General features: G+C 43.7%; 1 protein-coding gene across 1 annotated transcript in view; it reads left to right on the forward strand.

The window, feature by feature from the left end:
* The window catches only part of LOC126234996 (uncharacterized), a 557,903-nt gene that overhangs the window by 307,898 nt on the left and 228,605 nt on the right, over positions 1-21,400 (forward strand). The window contains exon 4 of the mRNA XM_049943733.1: positions 5,628-5,679. Within this exon, the coding sequence (XP_049799690.1) occupies positions 5,628-5,679 (52 nt within the window). The remainder of the gene's footprint in view (positions 1-5,627; positions 5,680-21,400) is intronic.

Here is a 21,400-nt window from a genome sequence, read left to right on the forward strand (position 1 = left end):
GCAGACGTGGATTGTTAATTAATAACTGCCGTACTCTATGTATTATGCATAGTATAATCTTACATCACTCAAAGTAATAATTTTACGTACGCCTATGTCAGTCTTGGGTGTACCGCCAACACGTAATATGAACTACTGCACGGTTTCACTGAGTAGGACAAGACTCTTCATAGGAAGTGTTGAAGCGCCCGCTGGTGCGGCATCTGGCGTGTCCCATGACATGGCCCACAGGTGTAGCCGTGAGGGGTAGCCATCTTGCGGTTGACGGCGTAGCGCATTATTTATTTATTTACTAGTTGACATACCTAGAACTGTCCTAGTATTCATTTTACTATTTTTCTGTTAGAAACGAAAACAAAAAATGAACTGTGTCTGTAATGTAGTGTCCATGTAGTCGTGAAAACACCTTTGAAATCATGCAGCAGAGTCAATGCGGCATGACTGCGGACAGTTTCTGTACGCTGTGAGCAGCTGTCTCGCGTGTCTCCAACGCGATTTTGTAAACGACTCTATGGCAACACCTCTCCACGGCTCTACAGACGGTTATTGTTTTCGCCTAAAGCTGTTCGCGCGTCGCAGTTGAAAGCTATCAAAAGCGCTGCCAGCTGAGGTGTCAGGTATTTCTTCAAGCTGATTCAATTGTACTATTGTCTTTATAATAAAGAATACATTTATTAAAATTTCATGCAGCATACGGGATTTTTTCACACATCTCAGAGTTCATGACATATCTCGTGATATATGAATCGCAGAGTGATATATTTGTGTACGTACCTTCAGTGCTAAATGTGGATACTGTCTGCAAAATGTGTTGCGAATAGAATTAGCAACAAAGAAGTAATAAATTTAAATGTAATGCATGATGCAGCAATTTTTTACGCATCTCAGTGTTTGTGACGTCTTATGTCGTGAACTATGACAAGTAGGTGGTTCTAATCCCCACAGCTATGGTTGCCTGTGGTTCTTAACCCCACAGTTATTGTTGCCTGACAGTAAGGACAATGTATACCTAGTTTGATTAAAATTGGTTAAGTGGTTTAGGAGAAGATGTGGAAAATACGCAATTACGTACCCACACATATGTACATCCATTTTTGTAATATGTATGGGTTTACTTGCCGTGTGAAGCTTATTTGCCTGCAGTCTAGATACACAACGGATCCAACATTCCATTGGTTACACAACTAAGAGTCATAATTACAATAATGACTGATATACAACTGTCGCGTTCATTCACAATTTGTGTATATACTTTTCTTTCATGGTACAATAACAACTAAAAGAATGAAAATTCGGTTACTGATCTGTGCAGCCTATTGTTACTTAAGCTAAAAGGTGTTCAGTATGCCGAAAAATCGGACACATATAAATAAAAGACAAAAAAAGGAAAGAGGGAATAGAAGATAGAAAGAGATATGGGTAAATCCCCATCACAACAGCAGGGTTTTTGTGGTTTGGAATATCCGCCGAAGCCACACCGCAGGGCTACTTGTCTACATACTGTTATTCTCTCCACTTCTATGCTGACGTTCAGGTGTTCCTCGGGTTCTGAATAACTAGAGCGTTTGCTACCGTTATAGGTCTGTTGTTAGTACTCACTAGGCAGCATTGCCCTTAATTGTAAAGATACAACTGAATATGACACAAAAAACATCCGATAGCTGAGATATTTACATGTAACAGAAATCTATAGTTACCTAACGCTAAATGTTAACTACGCCAGATATCTTAGTAGCACTTCTCCTAGTCTCTCTCTCTCTCTCTCTCTTTCTCTCTTTCTTTCTTTCTTTTTCCTTCCTTACTGTTTAAACATCGTTTACTGTAAGCATGAGTGTTGCCGACGATGTGACAGTTGACCGTAAAGCTATGAGCTCCACACGCTTAATCACTTCACTTTCACTGCCTTACTCTCACATTCACTGTGAGGTCCTGCTCCCTCTTATTCATGCATGGCACGGTGATAAGTCCGCGGCGACACCTTTCCTTATATTCTGCTAACACAAAAGCCTGCTGGAGATTTTCTTTGCAAGCTTGTTAGTTTTATGCCTTTTTCGTGGGTCCTTATGGCCGCTTGCAGATGTGACGCAGTGGTTAGCCAGTCTGTCCGTGGCTGTGGTTGGGGTGAGGACGACCTGCGGCCGGTGTCGAAAGGTGCGAGCGCGCTATTGATTGGCAGCGATCGGCCGGCTCTTGACCCAATTACGGGGAGCGTCGCCGTGATTACGGCTCGCCTCCCACCCCCACCCACACCCCTTCAGCCGAGCAGCTTTCGACGCCGCGCGGCACGATCGCTGCTACCTTTGTTCATAGCTCTGCCCACTGCAGCACAGACCATCGACAAAATGTTTCTCCGCGTTAGGCCAACTACTTGTCAAAAGAGAAAGCATACCTTGTACGAAGCTCAGTTTGCTCTTCCAGAATGAGATTTTCACTCTGCAGCGGAGTGTGCGCTGATATGAAACTTCCTGGCAGATTAAAACTGTGTGCCCGACCGAGACTCGAACTCGGGACCTTTGCCTTTCGCGGGCAAGTGCTCTACCAACTGAGCTACCGAAGCACGACTCACACCCGGTACTCACAGCTTTACTTCTGCCAGTACCTCGTCTCCTACCTTCCAAACTTTACAGAAGCTCTCCTGCAAAGGTCCCGAGTTCGAGTCTCGGTCGGGCACACAGTTTTAATCTGCCAGGAAGTTTCAGTTTGCTCTTGTTTGCGAAATATGGATCCAGGGCAGATGGAGGATTCCGTATTTCTAGATTTCCGTAAAGTATCTGACACTGTGCCCTAGTGCCGACTGTTACCGAAGATACGAGCAAACGGAATAGGTCTAATAAATGTTTCTTCCTCCATTGCGTATTTCGTCAGTTTATATATGTTCTTTTACTAAGAAGGGATGATAATGGAAACGAGCGTATGGCATCGCTGGCCATGAGGCCCCTATTCGGGGAAGTTCGACCGCCAAGTGCAAATCTTATTTCATTCGACGCCACATTTGGCGACTTGCGCGCCGGTGAAGAGGATGAAATGAGATGAGGACAACACACCACCCAGCCCACGAGCGGAGAAAATCTTCAACCCGGCCGGGCGTCGAACCCGGGCCCACTTGCATGGGAGGCGAGCACGGTACCACCCAGCTACGCAGGGGGATGATATGAAAACAGTACAAGGTTTATTACCCGACGATCCCGTGAAAGGTTTAGTGGCTGGCTATTGGATTTCGAAGTTAGTGATTTCAATAAAATTTAGCTTAAATGGGTGAATCAGTTATGAAGAAACGTCTTAATTACGCAATGGCGCAAGTGAGTGCGACTAGCCGGGACACCTGTAATCTTACTAAGAAAATACCTGCAGTTGTGGCATTACCTGTTTAACAAAGCGATGGCATGAACGTGTTATTTGAAACTGAAATTATTACACAATAATCTGAAGATATTGGACTTTGAAAACCCCGAGCTAAAAGTTTGAGAAGACGACGGTCTGAGTTATTCTGGACGTCCAACTTGCACTAACAGTGGTGATAATTTCTGCTGGCCAAATACACCTCTTTGTTATCGGAATATAGCGACAGTCCCACAGACAATCTAAAGCTGTATTAAGAAACGTGGATAATTATTTAATATAGTGGCGACTAATGTTAAATTATTACAAGCACTGATTGAATTAAATATATTTTACGATATTGACGTAAATGCTATATATTACAAAGTGGTTACCGCACCTGTAATGGAAAAGGCAGTGAGCCGTTACCACAGGTGAAACAGAAGAGTGTCTCCCTCGCGGCAGGCTCTTAAACGCAGATCATCGCTGCTCTGTCGATATGGGGACGTTACAGTTCCCAGGTACGTGAGTGTCTCGAAGACATCTTAAGCAACAGAACTCAGTATGTCGTCCCCGACAGCGAGTGTTCATCAGAGACAAGGGTATCCTCAGGAGTCCCCAGAGAAGTGTGATAGGACCGCTGTTTTTTTTTCTGTATACATATGTGATCTGGCGGACATGGTCAGCAGCATTTTGTGGCTGTCTGCTGACGTTGTTATAGTGTATGAGAAGATATCGAATTTGAGTGACTGTAGGAGGATACAAGGTGACTTACACAAACTTCCTAGTCGATTTGATGAATGACAGCTAGCTCTAAATGTAGAGAAATGTAAGCTAATACATATGAGTAAGGAAAAAACCCGTAAAGCTAGAATACAGTATTAGTGATGTCGTGCTTGGCACAATCACGTCGATCAAATATCTAGGCGTAAAACGCTGCAGAGCGACATGAGATGAAACGAGTATGTGATAACTGTTGCAGGGAAGGCGAATGGTCTACTTCGGTTTATTGGGAAAATTTTAGGAATGTGTGGTTCATTTGTAAAGGATGACCGCATATAGGACGTTAGTGCGACCTATTCCTGAATACTGCTCGAGTGTTTGGCATTCGTACCAGGGGTCAGACTGAAGGAAGACATCGAAGCAAGTCAGAGGTGGGCTGCTGAACAACACGAAGCTGCTTGGGAGCTCAAATGGGAATTACTGGAGAGAAGACGAAGTTCTTTTCGAAAACTTTATTGGGAAAATTTACAGAACTGCCATTTGACGTAGACTGCCGAACGATTCTACTGGGGGCAATATACACTGCGCGTAAGGACCACGAAGAAAAGATAGGAGAAATTATGGCAGACTGTTGTTTTCCCCTCGCTCAATCTGCGAGTACAACAGGAACGGAAATGAATAGTTTTGCACAACGTATTCGCCGGCACGAACCGTACGTTGGCTTGCGGAGTATCTCTGTGTAGATGTAGAACCGCGAGACCTGTGCGAAGACATCAGGTGCACACATACCTCCGGAAAACTAACGTGGCGTTATCGAATAGTTAACAACCAGAAACATTTCCGTATTGTGTTGCACAGCTGGACCATCACGGTATTAACGAGGCGGTCTTTACGTTTAGGCCTGTCAGTGTACTAGGCGACCACAATATTACTGCACTAGGGAGTGAGTGCGGTTCGATCGGCTTACCTTGAGATCTCATCGTGAAGACATGCTGAACCACAACTGTCCTGTAAGCATTCACAGTGTGATGCGTTTTTCTTGGTCACCACAGAGCTTGTTTGTCGTAACGGCGTCGCGTGTTTCCGATAACGGAGAGGGGAGGCCGAGTGCAGTAATATCATGTGGTGGTAAGTTCGTATGGGACCAACCTGCTGAGGTCATCGATCCCTAGACTCACACACTACTTAATCTAACCTAAATTAACGACAACAAACGACCCTCCCCGAGGGAGGACTCGAACCTCCGCGATTGGGAGGGGGGGGGGGGGGGGGGGGGGAGCCGCGTGAACTGTGCCAAGGCGCCCGAGACCGGCGGCAGTAATATCATGATCAGCTAATAGGTGCTTCCAAAAGTAACTTCGATACAGTACAAAAGCACTCCATCCTTTACATAACACGTATCCTACAAATTGTGCCTAAGCGTGTAACATTTTATGCAAATGACAACTTGCACAAATATTTCAAATTAAACACACAAATATTTTTCATTTCGTTAAGCCATGACAAAATATTGCTTAGTAAATTATACGATTCACATATTTCTTTACATAACCAAATGCGCAATTAATACTTGTCTTTTTTTCCAGGTGTGACAAGAGTCACAACATTGGACCTACAAACAGCCAAGTCTTGCGCAAGGTAAGCCATTCAATTTTCCTGCGACAACTTGAAGCACTGCCCGCGTGTGGTAACCACTCGTCATTCCACTGTCACACCAGATGAGTTTACAATACTGGACTCGAATTACCTCAAACCTCACTTAGATCGTCGCGGCTTTCCAAATAACAACATAAGATGCTGAAGTAAGATCGAAGACTCCTCCTTCCCCATCTGGCCCAGTGGTTTTGCTGTCGGCAGATGTTAAACTCTACATACGCTTCCTCTATCGCAGGGCGACGTCTTTATAAATCCAAGGGCAACAGTTTAATTGAGTTTGTTTTATTCACTGCAAATTTACGAAGATACCGCAACACCGCAATGACCTAGAGTACTGTGGCATTACCTAAGCTTGGGGTTGATATAAAAGAAAGGTCAGAGCCCCTCTCAGTACAGCAGCAGTACCCAACGAATCCAACTTGTAGATCTCATCAGTGTAGTGTGATGAGTTTGATGGCTGCAGGCAGTTCCTGGTCTCTGGTCTTGAAGTTCATTTGTGCTGTCAGATTTCAATGTAAATATTTATAGATGGAAACATGTCTTTCTAGCTCAGTATTTATTTTGTAAACAAGTCACATGTCGCTCATGACTGACGTTGGCCATTCTTTTACACTGTTGCCAACTTACATTTGGTTGGGATTTACAAAAACAAAGAACTGCAGGTCTACGTGACCTACCACATCAGCTCACTCTCAAATCACGCTTGGCGTCTCTCTAAAATCTATTTAAAGACATAACTTTCCCCACCAGTTTAAGGAATTTGATAATGTATTTAATAACAGAATTAAGCTGAGCGAAAGGTAGCTCTGTTTTAATTTACATTAATATCAAGTTGAAAGTGTTTTTCTGTGGTATATCAAAATTGTTTGAATGTATATTAATGTAGTAGCAATCGTACTTGACTCCACTGTTATTTCTTCAAATCAGTCCTCCATCTTGGTAAAATAGATGAAAGTTTTGCGAAATTTAACAAGACTGCGAATTTATGTCTAAATTGTCTCATCTTAAAGTATTTTAAGTGTTCATTCCAAATTTGCTTTTGATTTTACAAGTTTTTAACAATTAGGAAGTTATGGAAAATTTAATATTATGAGTTATATTTTAGTAATAGCATTTCCGTTGATGTGGTTGGATTACAGTTGTATGATGATATTTTGTCCTCCAGCATCTGCTGAACAACGTTGCTTTTCAAAATAATCGTTAAATGAATTTCAGTATCGCACAGCAGCTTTCTTTGTTAATACTTGATTCAATTTTGAAATTAGCCAAATGAGTTGGTCCCCCATGACAGCTATTATCCTTCTGTGGTCTTTAATCTTTATATGTCCTCAATTCATCGTAGAAAAATATGGGGCAATGAATTAAACTGGTTTCAACATCTGCAATATGAGTTTGCTACACGAATCATGAAACAAAATATCGGTAGGATTTATTATAGCAATAGAGCCAGCAAGCAATCAGCAATAATGTGCTGTTGTTATAAGTATGCCTTATATCTAAGAAAAAGTGGAATTCACTTGTTATATTTTTCGTTAGTTTTAAACAGTTTGTTGTTAGGTGTCATGATAGATTTCTTTCAGGAATTGATTATCGACAACTACTCAAACTACTTTTGATTTTGTTGGTTTCAGGGCTAAGGTCATCTCCAAATGACAGCATATAACTCCGTTACATCTCGATAGAAAAATTGTGCCACATCCCCCTAAAATATCATTATCTTGAGATATTCAAAAGTCATTGCTGCAGAGGGTTTTTTTCCCGCGCAATACAGCCTTCAAGCATACGCATGCGTGATGCGTCTGTGTGTTTTTTACCGTCACCTACTATCCTTCCACTTGGTCGTCATATCTGCCTTTGATTATAAGGATGTCAGAAATTCCCGGTACAAACTTCTAGGACTTGTGGAGGAGAGGCGCACATAATATTTTGAATAGGAACCCACGTCCAGAAACGTGCTGTTTCCGTTCTACGACAGTTCCTATTCAGGTGTGTAACGCGTCCACGTCTGCTGAGGGAAAGAGAAAACTCTCAGAGTTGCTTGTCCTGGTATGCAATGGAGTAGACACGTGACGTGTACTACGTCAGGCAGTCGCCTGTATGGACTACTTCTTGTGGACTCGTGGGTAAAATTTGATTTAAGACTCCTGTGGAGACATGTGAAGAGCTGCTGCCACGAGTTCTGGGAGTTGCACTAGGAATTGAAAAGACAGCAGGTGGGATGGAGAGTGTGTACCTGAACATGCTTCATAGGTAACAACGTTGGTGGTCACCACATCGAGCCGCTGTTGTAATGGATCAGTACTGTTCCGTCCGTACAGTCTTGGAATAATGTAAACGAGCACTGTTCAATGTTAATGCAAACAAAAAATGTGCTTAAGTAATAAATGGATGTTTCGTTGTGCTTCCTTCCGAATTGTTACTTAATAACTGTTCTGCATCATGTCTAATGCAGTTCCTCAAGCGGAAGTGTATGAGTTAAACATCTGAACTGAAACCGTCGTAGGGATGTAGGTTTCTATTCAAAGTACGAGGTGCGGCTAGAAAAAAGCCGGACTGATGCTGGAAAAAACATTTATTTACAATTATTTACAATTTCATGTTATCTCCTTCAATGTACTCTCCTCCTCGGTCTCTACACCGCTCCATACGAATTTTCCACTGTTCATAGCAATGCTGCAGATCATTTTCGGTAAGTCCATACATTACTTCCATCGCTTTTTCTTTTACTGCTTCAACAGTCTCAAATCTAGTTCCTTTCAAAGCTGACTTGACTTTAGGGAAAAGAAAAAAGTCACAGGGGGCCAAATCAGGTGAGTAGGGTGGATGATCTAAGATGGGAATGTTGTGTTTTGCCAAAAACGTCTTCACTGACAACGCACTGTGAGCTGGGGCATTGTCTTGGTGAAGGATCCATGACCTTTTTTTTCTCCACCAATCGTTCCGTTTTCTCCGTACTCGCTCACGTAGGGTAGCCAGGACGCTAATGTAGTAATGCTGATTCACTGTTTGTCCCTCTGGTACCCAATCAATGTGCACAATCCCTTTGATGTCAAAGAAAACAATCATCATTGACTTGAATTTCGATTTTGACATTCGTGCTTTTTTTTGTCGTGGAGAACCAGGAGTTTTCCAGTGCATCGACTGGCGTTTAGTTTCGGGATCGTAAGTAAAAAACCACGATTCATCGCAAGTAATAACATTTTGTAAGAAGGTGGGATCACTTTCAATGTTTTCCAGGATGTCAGAACAAATCATTCTTCGGCGTTCCTTCTGCTCAATTGTGAGACACTTTGGAACCATTTTTGAACACACTTTGTTCATGTTGAAACTTTGATGAAGAATCTGCCTAACACTTTCCTTGTCAACTCCTGTTAACTCAGACACTGCTCTGATTGTTAAACGGCGATCTTGTCGAACAAGTTTACCGATTTTTTCAATGTTTGCATCAGTTTTTGCTGACAATGGTCTGCCAGTGCGAGTGTCATCACTGGTGTCTTCGCGGCCATCTTTAAATCGTTTAAACCACTCAAACACTTGTGTTCGCGATAAACAATCATCGCCGTACACGTGTTGTAACATTACAAACGTTTCACTTGCAGATTTTCCTAGTTTGAAACAAAATTTGATGTTAACACGCTGTTCTTTCTGTACACTCAACATTTTCCGACGCACAGATAAAACGTCAACTACTTAAAACAGACGCCACGGGCAGACTGAGTGCAGGAGGCAGATGAAACTCGAGCAGTAGGCGGAGCGAGAGTCACGTGACAGGCCACGCGACTTTCAGCCTTATTGCATTTGTTTTATTGTTTCACCAGTACTAGTCCGGTTTTTTTCTAGCCACACCTCGTATTGTTTACACATCCTCCTCTACAAGTCCTAAGAATTTCTAAAGGGAGTTTCTGAACACCCTCTCCGTTCCTATCAAGTAGAGACCTTCCCTACCACACCTGCCATCCATCTACCGGCTACCAGGCCCGCTTCTTTCCACTGCGGTCAATATTAGACTTCCACTGCAGTCTGTTGTGTGGTCGAGTAGTTTTTTTCGCTGTCTCTGTTAGTGATTCTCGACATTTATATCTCTCTAATGCATGCAGAGCAAACTTTAGATTTTGGATGGTTTCTGCCCTAAAAGTCCCTGCTTCACTACCGTAAGTTAAAACTGTTTACACGCACGGACCTGCAAGCTTTCTGTTTCAGAGACGTTTGATACTCGGTTTTTAAAATTCTATTTAGTTTACCAAAAACACTCGAACACATTTCTACTCGTCAATGTATTTATTCTACTGGCCATCCTGCCATTGTCTTGAATTGTCCTAAACGCGGATACTCACCAGCACATTGTATGATTTCATTGTTAATTTGTATTGCTTCATTCTCGGTGTATGGGCCATACACTGTGTGACGACTGCGATTCTACCCTGTCACTAAGTATTGCCAAAATACCCGAAAAGTACCGTGTTAACTAATGCAGTCCAAATCAAGTCGTATCTAAATAGACGTTTCTCCAAATTTTAGTTCCCAACACAATATCTGACCGTGCATTTATCCCAGTTTAGCATAGAATAACCATATTAAATAAGATTTAAGGACATTGACAAAAAAATTTGTTTCTAACATCAATAAACTAAAAGAATACCAAAATTGAGTGATGAACGCACAATTTTACACGACTCTCATTCTAAGTAACCACAACCCGTGTTGTTTGACAGCTAACCACCTTTGATTTACCCACTATAGAATGTTAGCACCAATAGCAAGCGAGCTTCACTGTCATTGGTCGACGTTTAAGAAATTAATGGCGGGCGCCCTTGTCCACGTAGCAAAGCATTACAATACTTCTGGTAAATGCTACGGCACACTAATTTACACACATACCCTCCAAAAGTTATAAAAAAATACACATGCAGCGGCAGCGGATTTAAAATGTAAAAAAAAAATGAAAATGGAAATAATTATAAGGGAAATGGCTACTGCTAATGAAAGTCAACAATGTCTACATAGAACACACCACTTCGTGGGGAACACTTTTATTCTAAAGAAGACAAATGTTACGTGTATGTCAGCCAAAAGGAAATTAAAATTGTTTGCAAAAATTTTGAGTCTTTGAGAGGGGAGCGCTGCTTTTAAATCTTATCTTGTGTGTTGTGACGATGGTCGCGATATCGACGGCAGCTGGCTGGTCCTGGTGAAACGCTGAGATCTGCTCCCACGGTCGTGTGATTGCAGCTGATGATTTTTCCTCGTAATCGGGCGGGCGGTGGTATTCATTAAGCTGCAAATCTGATTACAGTGGCGTTTTGCAGGCCACAGGTTGGTCGATGTAATTGTTGTTACAGATGTCCGTATGTGCACAGTATTAATGTTTCTGGCACACACAAAGTTTACTTATGCCACACACGGTTTATAAAACTTGCCGACGGCGAATTCTATAGAAAGTGAATTCGTATTATGACTGCCGCGATCGCGGAAAACCGTCCTGGGCGGGAATGTACTCACACACAATAGACAGTTCGCATAAGTTCATAACGACTGTTACTGTTTATAGGCGTCCGACAGTTCATCGAAACGCGAATAAATATGTAAGTTCACAGTACTTGAGTGTACGAAAACACAGTCAAAATACAAGTGCAGTTCAGTTCACAGACACAAAGCTACAATACTGCCCATTCTCGGTTGCATTGTCATAGTTACTTCGTCTCACGGCACAGTCTCAGTATTTACTTCGCCCTGTTTCTACACTCACTATTATCATATCACGTACTGGTATAAAACAGTCATTCAAAACGTACATCGCTTGCCACTAAACTCAATCTTCACCAGTTCGTAAAAGTCACAACTCCCACAGTAAAACATGTGTCCGCCTCTCTAGCTACCCAACAACACACACTCCCTTTGTTGGATCGACTATCGATATTGCTATCTCTCTCTTTCTCAATACTCTCGCCCACAGTTTATACAACATCAAGTAAATTACATATATCTTCACACAACTATTTTCTACCAAACTTATTACAGTAAACGATAAACACAAAAAAATTAAAGCTTTCCACAATCAATAAACTCTAAACATATTTATCTACTTACAAAAAAGAAATAATTTCCAGTTACGTATTACATCTAGAAAACAACTTTTATCTCTATATTACAGGACAAAAGAAAAAAAATGCGCTACAACATCAAAGATATATGAACAGACGGGGGAAAAAAACAAGATAAATATATATATATATCTATCGCAAAATAACGATGTCTTCACAACTGCTTTGTCTTAGGATAACTCATTGTCAAGTCTACTTTCAAAGTTGCTCAGCGTGTTCTTCCATTGGCTGTCATAGTTTGTCGGCACTGGAGGCAAACAGCACATCAATAAAGGGAAGTTTGTTCAGATGTCTTGCATTAATTCGTATCCATTCTTCGTTTTCCTATTTAAGAGATCTGAAAAATTCCTCTAGAACTGCTGGGAAGAGTTTTGGTAATGTGAAACCTCCTTGACCGACCCATTCCGTTTTGAATCACCCAACGTGAAGTTCACCGTACCCTGTAAAAATGACGTATTCTTCAGTATACTGACACAGACTGAAAGAATTACCTTGCTGAAGGGCAGTTAGCGCTAATTTACGAGAAATAAGTAGATCGAAAGTTTCATGAAACAAAATTTGTAAAGACGATTATTTCGACTGCTGTAATGTTGGTCGGATGTTGTACTGGCTGTGAGCGTCACAGTATAACGCTGGGTGAACGAGGCGAGCGGTCTGTCAGCGCATTTCATCGCTGGGGGTGCGGTTTTTGTCTAAGGATTGCACACTACGCGATTTATACGCTGTCGCAGTCCATCATTTTCTGTATTGTGGGCCTGAGGCGGAAATGGCGGCACAGTCTGTCTGAGCGACCGTGAAAGCCCACCTAAAGGCACATCTCCGCTGGTCAGCGTACTCACACCGCAGGTCATTGACCCCGCGAGTGCGTCGGATCTGTTTCCAGCTCATCTGTCTCTGATCTGCAGACCATGTCCTGTGCGTTGCATCACATCACTATGCAGTTGATAAAAGGGGCTGAAAGCTTAATTAGCTGTAGTTTAAATATTTTCATTCAACTTAGGAAGTACAAATGCAGTATAGTACTGTAGCATTGTGTCGGATGGCCTTCGTCGATATGAGCGTCATTAGGGACCCCTCTTGGTTATCACAGCTGACCCCCCTAGAAAAATGTTGCACTGAATTCATTAATTTTACGGAACTATATGGAACGACTGTTACGGACGATTCTTGGTGACACCTTCAGCAACAAATCTGAAAGTAGTTACGGTGAAAATATTTTAAAATGATTACTACATAAACACTGCTCTAACACCCCACCTAATTTAGCTCAAATTTCGTCCATATTTATCTACTTACAAAAAAGAAATAATTTCCAGTTACGTATTACATCTAGAAAACAACTTTTATCTCTGTATTACAGGACAAAAGAAAAAAAATGCGCTACAACATCAAAGATAACGTTGAGGAAAATGGTATGTGAATCACATGGTACCGGCGCACGTTACTGTTGATGTAAGACAACATCTAACGCGCGAATATGGTCCAAAATGTCGATCACTGCTTGCACGTAGGCCTTAGACTTTGTCTGACCTCTGTCTGAAATTATCTCACGAGTCCCGCTGATACGGCTGAAGAACTGGAGGAGTGAAATACAGCTTGGTCAATACTTAAGATATAATCCGTGGGTGTTCGAAAAATTCGTAACTCACTGCAGAGATGGGTGAAGTATTGCCTCTAAATGTGACGGCGATGTGTGGAACACCTTCTCTGAGACGCACTACTTACAGTAATTTCAAGTACGCAACGTACTGGAGCAGTGTTATATGTTTTCCAAAGAATTATAAAGTGACTATCAGAAAAGGAACTCCCCTTAAATTTGGAAAAAATACACTATACTCATTTCTGTACAACAAATAGTCACGCCAAGAATTGATAAAGCACATGAAGAGGAGTCAGTAAATAAGGTAGAAAGTTCCAAGTTTTTGGGTGTACAAATTGATGAAAACTTGAACCGGACGAAGTTTATTACTGAGCTTCCTAAACAATTAAGTTGAGTTACTTATGCTCTTCGTACAAGTACTAATCTTGGAAAGAAAAGAGTCAACATCCTGATATATTTTGCATACTTGCATTCAATAACGTCTTACTGAATAATTCTCTGTGGGAACTCATCACTCAGAAACTGCACAAAAGCAAGCAGTAAGAATAATATATTGTGCTGAGCCGCAGACATCATGTAGTTACCTCGTCAAGGAGCTAGGCACTAAAACTGCGCCGTCTCAATACATATTTTCGCTAATGAATTTCATCATAAATAATTTGAGAAGAACAGCGATGTACAAATATAGAGCTCTCGAGGGAAAAATGACCTTTATTACCTACTGTTAAAGCTGTCAGTGGCTCAGAAAGGAGTCAATATGCAGCAACAAAAAATCCTGACGATTCTCCCAATGACATAAAATGTCTGACAGGTAGCAAAACAAGTTTTAAATCTAACTTGAAATGCCGCGCGGGATTAGGCGAGCAGTCTAAGGCGCTGCAGTCATGGATTGTGCGGCTGGTCCCGACGGAGGTTCGGGTCCTCCCTCGGGCATGGGTGTGTGTGTTTGTCCTTAGGATAATTTAGGTTAAGTAGTGTGTAAGCTTAGGGACTGATGACCTTAGCAGTGAAATCCCATAAGATTTCACACACATTTGAACTTTTATTTTCTAACTTGAAATTATTTCTCCTGGACAACTCCTTCTATTCTACTTACAAACTGCTAGCCATTAAAAAGGAAGTAAGTGTAGTAGGATGAGTAGGACTAAAAATAATAATGTGTTCATGGTATATGTTAGCACAGATCATGTATCCAAACAATCCTGTCGGAGGAACATCCGCAGCTGAGCATTATACCAAAGGTTGAGTCGTGCGGGGTAGCCGCGCGGTCTGCGGCCCCTTGTCACGGTCCGCGCGGTTCCCCCCGTCTGAGGTTAGAGTCCTCCCTCGGGCATGGGTGTGTGTATCGTCCTTAGCGTTAGTTAGTTTAACTTAGATTAAGTAGTGCGTAAGCTTATGGACCGAAGACCTGAGCAGTTTGGTCCCATAAGACCTTACCACAACTTTCCAAAAATTTCCAGAGGTTGAAAATGCCGCTAAGTTGTAAGGTTCTTTTATTTAACGCTCGCCCGGTTTTCGTGCTCTTATACGCCCATCTTCAGGTGTCGTAACTCGGTGCTGTGACCCCGTCCCCCGCGGCGCTCGTGTTCACAGCACCAAGTTACGACACCTGAAGATGGGCGTATAAGAGCGGCGCTCATGGTCACAGCACCAAGTTACGACACCTGAAGATGGACGAATAAGAGCCCGAAACCGGGCGTGTGTTAAATAAAAGAACCTTACAACTGTAAAGGTATTTTCGACCTCTGATAATCATGTGTACATATGCAGTAAACTGACTCATTCCGAATCATCTCGATAAAACGATCTTTCAAATGATCTCTGGAACACGTAACTAACTAGCAGTGTCATATTTCATTGTCAAGGTAGACCTTGGTTGTAACTTGAGTCCATGAGGTGGGGACTTGATCCAAAAGTTTACATTCCAAATGTATTTGTACTAACATGGAGAATGTTCTATACCCAAGTTAGTATCGGCTTGTGGTCAAACGTTCACAGTCTTCTCGCAATGGTTCGTTTGTTGAAGCACGTGTACTGGAACTTCTACCGCATTCTTTCGCCTGTGTCAGTTCTCGCTACTAAATAGTTTTCGCCGTATAAAAAGCTTGGACTCTCAGTTTGAAGCCCCAGTCGGCCACTTGAGTCGCTTGTGAGTTAAACCGGCTGTGGTTCTAATGCCAGTACGCCCGCCACCGTGTAGGTTTCCCACGGTCGTTTTAGGCGATTGTCGACTTGGTTGAGCTATAACACATCTAGTCACAGCGTAAGTACTCGATGCCAATGGAGACACAGTCTTCCATCTGAAAAATATCGTTTCAGAAATCTGACACAAGAGCAATGATGCCACAAATAGTTGTTTCGAATATGATTTCTTTGTAAATGTCAACGAATAGAATATTGTTCCGATAAGTGAGAGTAGGAACTCAACCGAGACCGATTTGGTAGATTAATGGTGAACCTATGGAGCCAGCCAGTTATGTGTTCTAACGATCTTCCAACTGATATGAAACTGGATGAACACGTGATCTCTGTGGTGGGAAAGACAAACAGATGGACTATAACGGCTGTTGGAATAGAGGCATCTCCGTATTTTAAAATCGTTTTCACTTCATTTTAGAAGTCCGAGCTGCGGTACTTAATATGTTACAGCGCGCAAAGACGGATCCTCCGACTGGCGTACGGGTGTTTGCTATGACAACACAGGTGACCTTGGCCGGCCCTTGTGGCCGAGCGGTTCTAGGCGCGTCAGTCTGGTACCGCGCGACCGCTACGGTCGCAGGTTCGAATCCTGCCTCGGGCATGGATGTGTGTGTTGTCCTTAGGTTAGTTAGGTTTAAATAGTTCTAAGTTCTAGGGGACTGATGACCTCAGATGTTAAGTCCCATAGTGCTCAGAGCTACAGGTGACCTTGGCGGTAATCGCCTGCCGTTTTTCGTAGGTGTAGACGTGGCTAACACGCGGTGAACGGAGCAACAGAGAGAGGCGTGTGTGCAGAAGTAGAGGGCCAGAGGAGAGGTGGGTGAGGGATGGGCCGGTTGCTTTGTTTTGCGAGGCGCGCTCTTGAGCACGCGCCTCTGCCTCTGCCTCCGCCACGCCTCCGCCGCCGGCTCGGGTGAGCTGAGCCGGACCGTGCCGAGGCCTGCCCTGCCCTAATGGAACAGCTGGACACCGTCTCCGGTGACCTCACTACGCGTCGCAAGCTGCGCCCCTGTATCCTCCCGCCTTTTGCCAACTGTAGACGGAACACGTCTACAGCTACACTGAAGCGCCGAAGAAACTGGTATATTCAAATGCAGAGATATGTAAACAGGAAGAAAAAGGGGCTGCGGTCGGCAACGCCTATATAAGACAAAAAGTGTCTGGCGCAGTTCTCAGATCGGTTACTGCTGTTACAATGGCACGTTATGAAGATGTGAGTTTGAACGTGCTGTTATAGTCAGCGCACGAGTGATAGGACACAGCACGTCCGAGATAGCGATCAAGTCGGGATTTTCCCGCACGACCATTTCACGAGTGTACCGAGAATATCAGGAATCCAACAAAACATGAAATCTCCGACATCGCTGCGGCCGGAAAGTGATCCTGCTCGAACGGGACCGACGACGACGGAAGAGAATCGTTCAACGTGGCAGAACTGCAAGCCTTCCACAAACTGCTGAAGATTTCAGTGCTGGGCCATCAACAAGTGTCAGCGTGAGAACCATTCAACGAGACGTCATCGATAAGGGCTCTCGGAGACGAAGGCCCACTCGTGTACCCTTGATGACTGCACGGCTCAAAGCTTTACACCTCGCCTGCACCCGTCAACACCGACATTTGACTGTTGATAAGTGGAAACATGTTGCCTGGTCGGACGAGTCTCGTTTCAAAATTGTGTCGAGCGGATGGACGTGTACAGGTATGGAGACAACCTCATGAATCCATGGACCCTGCATGTCAGCAGGGGACTGTTCAAGCTGACGGAGGCTGTGTAATGGTGTGGGGCGTGTGCAGTTGGAAGGATATGGGACTCCTGATACGTCTAGATACAACTCTGACTGGTGACACGTACGTAAGCACCCTGTCTGATCACCTGCATCCATTCATAACCATTGTGCTTTCCGACGGACTTGGGAAATTCCAGCAGGACAATGCGATACCCCACACGTCCAGAATTGCTACAGAGGGGCTCCAGGAACTCTCTTCGGAGTTTCAATACTTCCGCTTGCCACCAAACTCCCCAGACATGAACATTACTGAGCATATCTGGGATGCCTTGCAACATGCTGTTCAGAAGAGATCTCCACCCCCTCGTACTCTTACTGGTTTATGGACAGCCCTGCAGTTCCCTTCAGCACTACTTCAGACATTAGCCGGGTCCATGCCACGTCCTGTTGCGGCACATCTGCATGCTCTCGGCGGCCCTCCACGATATTAGACAGGTGTACCAGTTTCTTTGGCTCTTCGGTGTATATACCCTGCAAATCCACTGTAGACCTTCTCGGATGGTAGTTCCCGCTGCACCAGTTAGAGCTTCCGCCTGTTCCATTCTTGTAAGGAGCGCCGTAAGACAGTTCAGATGCCGGCCGGAGTGGCCGAGCGATTATAGGCGCTACAATCTGGAACCGCGCAACCACTCCGGTCGCAGGTTCCAATCCTGCCTCGGGCATGGATATGTGTGCTGTCCTCAGGTTTGTTAGGTTTAAGTATTTCTAAGTTCTAGGGGACTGATGACCTCAGAAGTTAAGCCCCATAGTACTCAGAGCCATTTTCTTTTTTTTTTTTTTTAACAGCTCAGATGCCTCTGTGCGTCCAGCGATTAGGCTAACCTCGTCTTCGCAGTTGCTATAGGAGCGATACGTAGGGCGTTTTAATATATTGTAATATATCCAAGATGTTTTACTTAGTGGAACTTAGTCACTAGGCTTCCGCGAGATGGCTGGCGTCTGTTTTCAAGCGCCTGTCGCTTCAGCTTTTCCAGCATTTCCATGTGTCAAACAAACTTGTCACCATTTTGGCACCTTTCTTCGTGTTCGTTGAGTGTCTGCTGTCAGTCCTGTCACGTGCACGTCCGGCACGCTCATCAGTATTCTATGACGGAATATTCATCTTTTGGATTTGTAGCTCTTGTATGTGCTTCGCATAACAGGCGAAACCTTTGCACAATAATTCCAAGACGGGATGAACAAGTAGTATACACTGTCCGACTTGATTTTTCCAGTATCCTATCAATGAACTAAATTCCGCGAGCTGTTTGACCTAAGACTGAGCCTATAAGATCGTTCTGTTTCGCATTCCCTCAAATTATTTCAGCCTGGTATTTATATGATTGGTCTGACTGCAGCAGTGACTCACTGACAATGTATGGACAGGATACTACGTTCTATTTTCTTTTCGTGAAATACTGATTTTTACATTTATGAACGCTTTAAGTTAGATGCGTATATTTGCATCACTTCGAAACCTTATCAAGGTCTGCCTGAATATATATGCAGCTCTTTCCACAAAATACTTCATTACAGATAACTACATCTTCTTCAAAATCTACAGTTGTTGTTCTATCGTCTACCTGGTTGCCAATATACAACACGAACAGCAAAGGTCCCAACACACTTCTCTGTGGCACGCCTGAAGTTACTTCTCCATCTGTCGAAGACTCTCCATCCAGGATAACATTCTGCGTCCTATTCCACAAGATTTCTGGATTGCAGCCGGATCTCATCGACTTCTTTCCACGATATTTCGGCTGACAACCTTACAGCCATCTTCAGGCGAGTGTTTGACACTGGAGATTGCTAGTGCAAGTCGCTCTATTTATACGTAAACGTGCCGCAGGCGCGCATGCGCAAGTTACCGTAGCATGCGCGCCACCTGTCGATACCAAGGCCCTCTACAATATTACTGCATCTATGGAGCGCAAACGAATGCGTGAAAAAAGTAAAACATGCACACAGACGTGTCCAAAACAATAAAAAACAATAAAATGCAAAATTTCAATATTAAAATTAAAATTACTTGTCGCTCGACATGTCAGAAGGCATAAAAAGTTTTCTTTTGGTTGAAATTAAAGAAATCAACGGGTCCCAGGCCTTATTCAATAAAAAGCCGCCATCACGATTAATGAGATTTTCCGCTAAACGTATTTCCACGGATTCCTTCACAACTGAATCCCAGAAGGATTTCGATGGGGCCAAGATTTTCGTGGCCGAATAATCCATAATATGTCCTGTGGAAATACAATGTTCGGCTATGGCCGACTTACTGGGCTGTAAAAGGCGAGTGTGGCGCTCATGTTCAACGCAGCGGTCGTGTACTGTGCGTGTGGTTTGACCAATGTAGGCTTTCCCACACTCGCAAGGTATTTTATAAATTCCAGCCTTCCGTGATCCCAGATCATCCTTGGCTGAGCCCAGAAGAGCACGAGTCTTTGTAGGTGGCCGGAAGATTGCTTTCACACGATGTTTCTTTAAAATTCTGCCCACTTTCGATGAAATGTTCCCGACATATTGGAGAAATGCTCTGGACTTAAACACCTCCTTATCCTCTTGATCTCGTGGGTGGTCACGTTTTTTCCTCCTTAAAGCAGTACTGACCTGATGTGCAGAATATCCATTATGTTGGAATACCGATTTCAAGTGCTCTAATTCGTCTGCAAGGCTGTCTTTATCAGACACGACATGTGCCCTATGCACCAACGTTCGAAGGACGCCCATAGTTTGTGACGGGTGATGACAGCTTGACGCCTGCAGGTACAGGTCCGTATGCATGGGTTTTCGATAGACAGAATGCCCCAATGACCCATCCACCCTGCGTTTAACCATGAGGTCCAGAAATGGTAGGCAACCATCCTTTTCAACTTCCATCGTAAACTGAATGTTTGTGTGGATGGAATTCAGATGTTGTAAAAACCGTGAAAGCTCTTCTTCACCGTGAGGCCACACTACAAAGGTATCGTCTACGTACCGCCAGAAGACTGTTGGTTACAACATCGTGTGAAAGCAATCTTCCGGCCACCTACAAAGACTCGTGCTCTTCTGGGCTCAGCCAAGGATGATCTGGGATCACGGAAGGCTGGAATTTATAAAATACCTTGCGAGTGTGGGAAAGCCTACATTGGTCAAACCACACGCACAGTACACGACCGCTGCGTTGAACATGAGCGCCACTCGCCTTTTACAGCCCAGTAAGTCGGCCATAGCCGAACATTGTATTTCCACAGGACATACTATGGATTATTCGGCCACGAAAATCTTGGCCCCATCGAAATCCTTCTGGGATTCAGTTGTGAAGGAATCCGTGGAAATACGTTTAGCGGAAAATCTCATTAATCGTGATGGCGGCTTTTTATTGAATAAGGCCTGGGACCCGTTGATTTCTTTAATTTCAACCAAAAGAAAACTTTTTATGCCTTCTGACATGTCGAGCGACAAGTAATTTTAATTTTAATATTGAAATTTTGCATTTTATTGTTTTTTATTGTTTTGGACACGTCTGTGTGCATGTTTTACTTTTTTCACGCATTCGTTTGCGCTCCATAGATGCAGTAATATTGTAGAGGGCCTTGGTATCGACAGGTGGCGCGCATGCTACGGTAACTTGCGCATGCGCGCCTGCGGCACGTTTACGTATAAATAGAGCGACTTGCACTAGCAATCTCCCAAACTCCAGACCTATGCTCTCCCCATCAACTTCGTCCGTCTCGTTGCTTCCTTCCTCTCCCATCGTCCCTCCTATGTGACTATCCACAATTCCAACTCCCGTACTTTCTACCCCTCTGCCGGCGTGCCCCAAGGTTCTGTCCTTTCCCCTCTCCTCTCTCTCCTGTACACTGCTGATATGCCCAAACCTCCCCCTCCTGTTCATCTTCTCCAGTTCGCTGATGACACCGCCTTCCTAGCCCTTTATCCTACCCTTCAACGGTCCCAACGTACTCTCCAAACCCACCTTGACCAATTCACCGCTTGGTGCAACCAGTGGTTCCTCCGTGTTAATCCCTCCAAGACCCAGGCGATCATCATAGGCC

This window comes from Schistocerca nitens, chromosome 2 (assembly GCF_023898315.1).
Source record: "Schistocerca nitens isolate TAMUIC-IGC-003100 chromosome 2, iqSchNite1.1, whole genome shotgun sequence".
Lineage (NCBI taxonomy): Eukaryota > Metazoa > Arthropoda > Insecta > Orthoptera > Acrididae > Schistocerca > Schistocerca nitens.